We start from the raw sequence: 9,917 nt of genomic DNA on the forward strand, positions 1-9,917 counted from the left end.
AAATTGTTAGGTAATTTGTAGCAACTCATTTCCCCACTAGCTTGTTACCCTTACAATCACATGTTTACCAAGATTTTCTAATAATCGTGCAAATAGTAATCGTAAAAATCATTTAGTAACGAAGATACCACAACAACAAAACGCATGTGATTTTTAGAAAACAATATGCATATAATTATGTAAGGGAAACGATCCACTCACAAGCCTCACTCAATCATCTCACTATGACTTTTTTTGGTTTGAAATTAAATTGATTAAAACAATTTTTTTTAAAAATTGCAATTTCATTGAACGATCATTTTCCACTAAACTTATTTTTCGTCAAATTAAATGAGCGTAAATAAAATATAAACATAAGTGATTAGGAAAACATTGCCTCAATAGTAGCAACTATTTCTTGGTGCTCAGAAATTGATTTTTATTTTTTTTTGGTAAGCAAGCATTATAATTAATACCAAACAAGGTCAAATACAAACCTAGCCAACTCAAACTGAGCAGGCAACAAACACAACTAACTGCTACAGCAACCAACACAACACCTAGCAGCTAACAAACTAGCTACACACAACTACACAACAATTACAAACTGAGAAACCAATGAACTTCATCACCTTGCTTGCATATTAAACACTCAGCAGAAGTGCTAATCCCCAGTTTTGCTAGATTTGCTGTAGTCTGTAATCTACCTTGCATAGCCAGCCAACAAATAAACCTATGTTTTGGCACATTCAATCTATTCCAGACCACCTTATCCCACTGAATATGAGGTTTATCACCAGTTAGCTTGCCATATACCTGCTTCACAGAATAGTGTGTCATGTTTTTAAGATCATCCTGAAAATACACTTGCTTCAACTGATCCCTTGTTGCACAAATTCTTCTCCAGTACTAACTTGCAGAAGCATTAGGTTGGTATTCCCACCAATCCCCATCCTTAAGATACACTGAATTAATCCACTTAATCCATATGTTATCCTGCTTATTGGTTATACCTGATCAAGATAAGCCCGGCCCGGCCCGCCCGAAATTTTTGCGGGTTTGGGCAGAATTTTCCGGCCCGATTTCCGGGCCCGGCCAGGAAATTTTATTTTTTTGGGCGGGTTTGGGAAACACAAAAATAGACTTTTTAGTTATAAATTTGGCCCGGCCCGAAAATGGCTCGAAAAGCCCGGTAGGCCCGACCCGAAAATAACGGGTTTGGGCACATAGCGGGCTGATTTTTTACGCTCAAGCCCGGCCCGAACCCGGCCCGACCCGCCATTTGATCAGGTCTATTATTGGTGATAGCCCACACATATTTCCCCATACTAGCTACATTCCAAGTGAGCACATCCCTAAACCCCAAACCACCCTCTTGCTTAGGAGAGCAAACCCTTTCCCAAGCTATGTTACTTGGCTTATTACTGTATGCTTGTCCACTCCATAAGAAGGCCCTACAGATTCTGGTAATATCAAGGAGTACACTCTTAGGAAAAATGTAAACCTGAGCCCAATACATATGCAAGCTCAATAATACTGAATTAATCAGCTGCATTCTTGCAGTGTTGGATAGATTCCTAGTGCTCCACATTTTAATCCTTGCTGTCATTTTATCCACCAAAACATCACATTGGCCTGCAGAAATCTTTTTAAAGCAAATAGGTACCCCTAAGTACTTGAAAGGCAGAACACTTCTAACAAACCCAGAAGCTCCCACCACTCTTGTCACATCAGCATCAGCCATGCCATGACAATAGACAGCAGATTTGCTTTTATTAGCCAACAGACCAGATGACTTTGAAAACAGGGCAAAAGCTTGAAGAAGGGAATAAATGGAAGGATAATCCCCTTTACAACACAAGATGAGGTCATCAGCAAAACAAAGATGAGTTAGAAATCGAATTTCCATAGACTCCAGTTAACAAATTTGAGATCAAAATAGCAAATATGACCTTAAACATTGCGATAAAAACAAAATATAATGCTTCGTTTAATTTATTTCGGAACCGATAACAATGCGACCCAGAAAGTGAAATAATGTTAACTTGTTATAGTCCCTCAAAATAAAAAAAACGTTAGCTTGTTATAGAAAAGAAATATTTTAATTAATACTTTGAGGGGGTCTACGTAAGCCAAATTTACAATTTAATTTATCCAAATCCGTATCAATACAATAAAGGACATATAATGATATAAATACAAAATAATTCACGATTAGTAACATATATGATATATTTTGTAATAAATGATAAATCATCATTATCTATTTGCATAGAAAGATATCAGATTGAACTATGGAAGCTACAAAAATCAGGAAACAAATCATCGTTATCTATTTCCATAGAAAGATATCAGATGGATGCAACAAAAATCAGGAAACATATTTTGTGTTCAATTCCGCTTGCATGGACCCGGTCCACCATAAGGTTACCATGGACCAGAGTAATTAGGTAATTTGCAGCGCATATACCGTTAGGAAATCACGTGATCCAAAAAAACAGAATGCGCGACCCAACTAAACCCTAAAATCACTAATCTCCAGCAGCTTCTCTCTCCTCCAGCAGCTTCTCTCTCCTCCAACAGCTTCTCTCTCTTCGAGCTTCAACAATGGACGACGATTTAATCGATTTGAATATCGATTTAAATCGCGCAATAGAAGAAAAATTGTATAATTATGACGGTAATATTCGAATCCTAATAACTAACTACGAAGAATTATAGTAACTTTCATACTCATTGAGTAATTATTATTATTTTAGAAAATTTAGAGAATCATAGAGAAGTATTTGACGTTGAAGATGAAGATGAAGGCACATCTCAGCAAGTTATGGTTGCAAATCAATGTATTGAAGAAGGTATGATATAGTATCTCTTAATATATATATAGTAACTGTTATGTTGATATAGTTAACATATTATAATTGCATTAGTGTAACTAACATATAAAGAGGAATTATATTTAACGTAGAGTAACTATAACATACAAAGAGAAACTATGTTTAATGTAGAGTAACTATCTCATATAGACAGGACTTAAGAGTAACTATAAACTATAGAGACTAACTATATAACATGAAGAGTAACTATAACATATAAAGAGTAACTATATGAACTGTAGAGTAACTATAACAATCAATAGATCTTAAGTAACAATGTTAAATATAGAGTAACTATAACATATAAAACGTAACTATATAAAATGAAGAGTAACTATCACATATAAAGAGGAACTATATACTGTAGAGTAACTATCACATATAAAAAGGAGTTATATTAACTGTGAGTAACTATAATATATAAACAGTAACTGTATAAAATGAAAAGTAACTATCACATATAATGATAACTATTTTTAAAATAAAGTAACTATAATTTATGAAAGGTAACTATATTAATTATAAAGTAACTTCACATAACGAAGTAATCTATATAAGAAATAAACTACATTTAACTTATAGTAACTATAAGATATAAAGAATAACTATAGTAACTGTAGAGTAACTATAACAAATAATAGATCCTAAGTAAGTATGTTAAATATAGAGTAACTATAACATATTAAGAGTAACTATATGAACTGTAGAGTAACTATAACAATCAATAGATCTTAAGTAACAATGTTAAATATAGAGTAACTATAACATATAAAAAGTAACTATATAAAATGAAGAGTAACTATCACATATAAAGAGGAACTATATACTGTAGAGTAACTATCACATATAAAAAGGAGTTATATTAACTGTGAGTAACTATAATATATAAACAGTAACTGTATAAAATGAAGAGTAACTATCACATATAATGATAACTATATTTAAAATAAAGTAACTATAATTTAAGAAAGGTAACTATATTAATTATAAAGTAACTTCACATAACGAAATAATCTATATAAGAAATAAACTACATTTAACTTATAGTAACTATAACATGTAAAGAATAACTATAGTAACTGTAGAGTAACTATAACAAATAATAGATCCTAAGTAAGTATGTTAAATATAGAGTAACTATAACATATAAAGAGTAACTATATGAACTGTAGAGTAACTATAACAATCAATAGGTCTTAAGTAACCATGTTAAATACATAATAAGTATAACATATAAAGAATAACTATATATAAATGAAGAGTAACTATCACATTTAATGATAACTATATTTGTATTTGTACAGGTTTAATAATACATTCAATTGATACAAACCACAACATCTTTGAAAATCCAAATGATGAGCAGGAAGAAAACATTGATAAAGAATTAGATGGCAGTTTAATTGGAGAAGCAAGGAAAACAACCGATGAGATTTATGATCTATATTGCAAACATGCTGCTATTATTGGTTTTAGTGTACGAAAAGGGAAGAATAGATATAAAGAAGGAACTACAATTGTTAATGGAAAATACTTCTACTGTTCTGCTGCTGGAATAAGAGACCCTCCTAAAAACAAAGAACTCAAAAATGAAGATGATCAATCAGATGCAAAGAAGAAAGAAAGGAGAAAGAGGGTTATGATAACAAGAACAAAATGTGAAGCTCAAATATTTGCAAAGAAGAATGAAAATGGAGATTTTGAAATAGAAAAGCATGTAGTGGTACATAATCACCCATTGACAAGAGAAATAAGAATTTATCTCCACCGATCGGAACGACAAATGACAGAACCTAAAAAAGAAGCTATTGAGGCAAAGTCAGAATGTGGTCTAAGACCAATGGAGTCTTATAGGTATATGTCAACAGAAAATGGCGGAGACGACTGTGTTGGTCATACGATGATTGATCATCTAAACTACTGCTACAAGTTAAAAATTAAGCAAATTGATAGCAAGGATTCACAAACACTAGTGAACAAACTGTATGACATACAATCAATAGATCCCGAGTTCTTTTTCAGAGTAAGACTCAATGCTGAAGGAAAAATTGAGTGCCTATTTTGGAAGGATTCTATGATGAGAGAAGATTACAAAATATATGGAGATGTTCTAGTTTTTGATACTACATTTAGAACCAATAAGTACAATCTCATATGTGCTCCATTTGTTGGTATAAATAACCATTGGAAAAACACAATGTTTGCTTGTGCTTTCAATGGGGATGAAACCACATAATCTTTTGTTTGGGTGTTTGAAACTTTTCTGAAGGCTATGGGAGGAAAGCACCCTATATCAATTTTCACTGATCAAGATGCAGCTATTGCTGCTGGAATAGAACAGGTACCTCTTCATATATTATAGTTACTATGTTGACAATATAGTAACTCTTTGTAAAAAAAGTTACTATTTTGACAATATAGTAACTCTTTATAAAATATAGTTACTATTTTTACAATATAGTAACTCTTTATAAAATATAGTTACTATTTTGACAATATAGTAGCTCTTTATAAAATATTGTTACTATTTTGACAATATAGTAACTCTTTATAAATTATAGTTACTATGTTGACAATATAGTAACTTTTAATACAATATAGTTACTATTCTGATATTATAGTAACACTTTATAAATTATAGTTACTATTTTGACAATATAGTAACTCTTTATAAAATATAGTTACTCTGTTGACAATATAGAAACTCTTAATACAATATAGTTACTATTTTGACAATATAGTAATTCTTTATAAAATATAGTAACTATTTTGTGGAACTATATATATTCTTTATTGTTTTTCAGGTTTTTCCTTCTTCAAGACACAGGTTATGCTTGTGGCACTTGAGTAAAAATGCAAACAGTAGGTTTGGTTTATTGAAGTCTGATAAAAATTTCAAAAACGCATTCTACAAGTGTTTAAGTGGGTGTATAACACCAAATGATTTTGAAGAAACTTGGAAATCTATGATCAACACTTTTAAGCTGGAAAAAGATGACTGGTTCAACAGATTGTATGGTCTTAAAGAAAAATGGTGTACAACTTTAAGTAAAGATTTTTTTTCTGCCGGTATACTTTCTTCACAAAGGAGTGAAAGTACAAACCATGCTGTTGGATTTAAAGCAAATAAAAGTACAACATTAACAGAGTTCTATAGTATTTTTCAAGCTACAATAAATCGATGGAGAAAAATCGAAGAAAAAGACGACTTTGACTGTACAAGGGGAATACCTACTTCAGAGCTAAGTATGAGTGCTATATTAAAACAGGAAGCAAATGTATACACGATAACACTTTTCCGTGATTTTGAAGAATAATTCAAGCTTTCTGTGGCAAGTAGTACAATGTTCAAGGGAAGTGTTGGAAGAACAGTGTTTTTTGAAGTGTGGATAGAAGGAATAACAGGTAAAAAAACTATAAATCTTTATTTAATATTTGGAGTAGATGTTCTTTTGAATAATATTATATTATATGTAAATAATCTAACAGGATCAAGGCAAGAAGTTCAATACAAAATGGAAGATTCAACCGTCACTTGCACATGCAAAAACTTTGAAGAATCTGGATGGTTGTGCTTCCATTGTTTGAGAATATTGCATTTACATTCAATCAATACAATTCCAGATCGTTACATAACAACAAGATGGACTAGATATGCAAAGAAACAGATATGGGAAATGGTTGATACAATAAAAAGGGAGAAAGGTGAAATCAACAATTTTACTGGTTGGAGATTACATATGATCAGAAGGTAATTTTTCAATATACATTAGTTCATTTTCATATAGTTACAATTACAGTAGATATTTGACTTCATGCTTAAACTTTATACCACATATACTATAACTTAATTTTGAAAGGGCATAAGATAGCAAAGGCCAGAAAATTTATCGAGGAGAAGTTTAAAACGGATAATAAAGCAGTTGATAAAATCATAAAAAAGGAAGAAGAAAGGAAGGCAAAAGAAGAAGCTGCAAAGATAGCAGAACAAGAAAAGGCAAAAGCTGAAGCACAACGACAAACACAAGACGAAGAATCAACTAATTCTGAAATAACAATTGTGCTTGATCCTGATCGTGCTAATACTAAAGGAAAGATTAAGAAGAGAATAAAGGGTCAATATGACAATTACAAACAGCCATCAAAGAAAGGAAAAAAGAAACACAAAGAATTTGGATCCAAGACACCAAATATTCAATTATTTACACCTAAAGAACAACTATTTTAGTGATGTTCTTGTTTTATATTATAGTTTTGACAATATAGTTACTCTTAGTACAATATAGTTACTATTTAGAAAATATAGTAACTCTTTATAAAATATAGTTACAATTTTGACAATATAGTAACTCCTAATACAATATAGTTACTATTCTGAAAATATAGTAACTCTTTATAAATTACTATTCTGAAAATATAGTAACTCTTAATACAATATAGTTTACTATTTTGACAATATAGTAACTCTTAATACAATATAGTTAATATTCTGAAAATATAGTAACTCTTAATACAATATAGTTTACTATTTTGATAATATAGTAACTCTTAATACAATATAGTTACTATATTGACAATATAGTAACTCTTTATAGTTACTATTTTGACAATATAGTAACTCTTAATACAATAGTTACTATTCTGAAAATTATCTCTTTATAAAATATAGTTACTATTTTGACAATATAGTAACTCTTAATACAATAGTTACTATTCTGAAAATTATCTCTTTATAAAATATAGTTACTATTTTGACAATATAGTAACTCTTAATACAATACAGTTACTATATCATACAATATAGTAACTATATATTCATCAAATAATAAAATACCATAAAAAAGAGAGTAACTATATCTTATTAAAGATAACTATATCTGTAAGATAGTAACTATTTAGATTTATACACCAAATTATTCACTATTTATATATACTAACTCTTCACATTTACTGGTCACCCTTCTTTACATATAGTAACTGTTTATAAAATATAGTTACTATTTTGACAATATAGTAACTTTCGTTATGCAATCATATAACTTACAAATTTATAAGAGTAACTATATTTTTAAAAAGGTAACTATTTCATTGAAATAGAAACTATATTCGTACTTAGTAATTGAACAATATGACACAAATACTGTAAAAGTCATAATTACTCTCATATATCAAACAATTAAAAATCACTGAAAGTAACTATATCAAAACTAGAATTAATTGTATTTTCTAAACAGTAATTTGACTATACACTAACACAAAAAATTAAATTGTTTTTTCACCAACAATCATTATTAACCACGTGAAGCACCTCGTCCACGTCCCTTACCGCGTTTGCCTCCTCTAGCGCGTCTCCCACCTTTGCCACGTCCTTTCTCTTCGACAATGACGTCTGTCTCAGCTTCATCTTCTGTTTCAACATATTTGGATTTCCTTGCTGAACTATTTTTTGCAACAATTACAATTTTTGAAGGGTCATTCATGTATTTCTGCGTCAACTCTTCCCTTTGTTTAATTAAGGCATCCAAAACATCTTGTTTCCTGTTTCCCCTAAATGCAACCATTTGTTTCGGAAATTCATCCCTGTAAACATTCAAATTTGACAACACAATGGTGCTACACAAACAAGCTCTGAGAAACTTCCTGGAATCTTCCTGCAAATATTTGAACAGAAACTATTAGAATAAAAACAGTAACTATAATAAAAAAAACAATAACTATGATGAGAAAATAAAAATAACATTAATTAATTTAAACACATAAACTTACATCTGCCAAGGGATCAAAGTCAAAAATCCCAACACCATCTTGGATAGTTTCAACACCATGAAAAACCATCATAAACATCATCAAATAGACATAACAGTCTTTGTCATAAGCTCCTCGCTTCCAATTACCACCAACTGGGATAAATCTGAAGCTTCTAATATCTTCATGATGAATGTTATCCATCTCTTTCAATAGTTTTTCCAATGGAGAACACTGTACAAAACAAAGCATTTGTATTCAATAAGGACAGGATTAACTATTAAAATCATATAGTAACCATTAAAATCATATAGTAACTATTAACAACATATAGTAACCTTTGGAATCATAGAGTAAATATTGTACACATAATTATTTCTAAAAGAGTATAGTAACTATTGCACACCATATAGTAACCTTTCATATAATATAGTAACTATAGTACACATAGGGTATCCTATTAAATCAGACACTAACTATTTATACTGTTTTAAAGTTAAAATTACTTTCTAAAAAAGATAGTAACTATTTTAAAAACATAGTCACTGTTTAAAAAAAATAGTAGCCTTTTTAAAAATATAGTTCCTCTAAAAAACTCAGACTAGTATAAGGGTAACTATAAAATTTATAAAGTAACTACAATAAATATAAGGTAACTATATAAAAACTTACCAAGACAGAAAAAGATTTCTTCCTTCCTTCAATCTCTTTGGGTTCAAGAAGCATATTATCAATGAAATAGACACTTTTGTCTTCCATACTAACCACAAACAGATAGTAATGCTTCAGATCTTCAATCAGAACAGGAGCAAAAATCTATATAAAAAAGAAAAACAACAGATTACAACTACAAAAAGTAGAAAAAAAAAAGAAAATAATATAGTTATATAAAGAAAATATAAATCATACCATATTACAATCTTTCAAAGATTGAACTGCATTAACATCTTTCACACCATAAGAAAGACAAACAGACAATTCAGACAGAACTTTTGCATCGTCTGGTTTCTCAATCAATGCAGCAACATATTTCTGCAAATGAATATTAGAAGAAAAATTAAACAAAGGCCAAAAAAATTAAAATTATTAACATTCTATATTATTAAAAATATAACTTACACAGTATGTGCCACCTAAAAACAGGTTTTGAGGACAACCAGTAGAATTCCTTTCATTTTCATTCAATAAGAAAGCCCAATCTTCAATATGAATCAAAAGAATATCAAAGGTAGAAGGAACTGTCACATGTCATCTCTTGCTACCGCAATAAACGGATTGTATTCAAGAACTTTATCACTGAAAAACATAAAAAAGAAA

At 30.1% G+C, this 9,917-nt stretch overlaps 2 protein-coding genes across 2 annotated transcripts; both read left to right on the plus strand.

Moving 5' to 3' along the window:
• Positions 1-2,586: 2,586 nt before the first annotated feature.
• Positions 2,587-5,091, plus strand: LOC110799998 (protein FAR1-RELATED SEQUENCE 5-like). Its single transcript, XM_056829962.1, has 4 exons — positions 2,587-2,659; positions 2,739-2,834; positions 4,160-4,464; positions 4,570-5,091. The coding sequence occupies exons 1-4, from the start codon at positions 2,587-2,589 to the stop codon at positions 5,089-5,091; spliced, it is 996 nt and encodes a 331-aa protein (XP_056685940.1).
• A 24-nt stretch (positions 5,092-5,115) lies between these two features.
• Positions 5,116-6,172, plus strand: LOC130461764 (protein FAR1-RELATED SEQUENCE 5-like). Its single transcript, XM_056829963.1, has 2 exons — positions 5,116-5,196; positions 5,660-6,172. The coding sequence occupies exons 1-2, from the start codon at positions 5,128-5,130 to the stop codon at positions 6,170-6,172; spliced, it is 582 nt and encodes a 193-aa protein (XP_056685941.1). The 5' UTR covers positions 5,116-5,127.
• The last annotated feature ends 3,745 nt before the right edge of the window (positions 6,173-9,917 follow it).

This window comes from Spinacia oleracea, chromosome 5, assembly GCF_020520425.1.
Source record: "Spinacia oleracea cultivar Varoflay chromosome 5, BTI_SOV_V1, whole genome shotgun sequence".
NCBI lineage: Eukaryota > Viridiplantae > Streptophyta > Magnoliopsida > Caryophyllales > Amaranthaceae > Spinacia > Spinacia oleracea.

What these genes read in the sequence shown, in the direction of transcription:
- LOC130461764 (XM_056829963.1), top strand. Translation starts at nt 5,128, where the DNA reads ATGGGAGGAAAGCACCCTATATCAATTTTCACTGATCAAGATGCAGCT. An exon ending in TTGCTGCTGGAATAGAACAG is followed by an intron (nt 5,197 to 5,659) that starts GTACCTCTTCAT and finishes ATTGTTTTTCAG; the next exon opens with GTTTTTCCTTCTTCAAGACA.
- LOC110799998 (XM_056829962.1), top strand. Translation starts at nt 2,587, where the DNA reads ATGGACGACGATTTAATCGATTTGAATATCGATTTAAATCGCGCAATA. An exon ending in AAATCAATGTATTGAAGAAG is followed by an intron (nt 2,835 to 4,159) that starts GTATGATATAGT and finishes GTATTTGTACAG; the next exon opens with GTTTAATAATACATTCAATT. An exon ending in ATGAAGATGATCAATCAGAT is followed by an intron (nt 4,465 to 4,569) that starts GCAAAGAAGAAA and finishes GAAATAGAAAAG; the next exon opens with CATGTAGTGGTACATAATCA.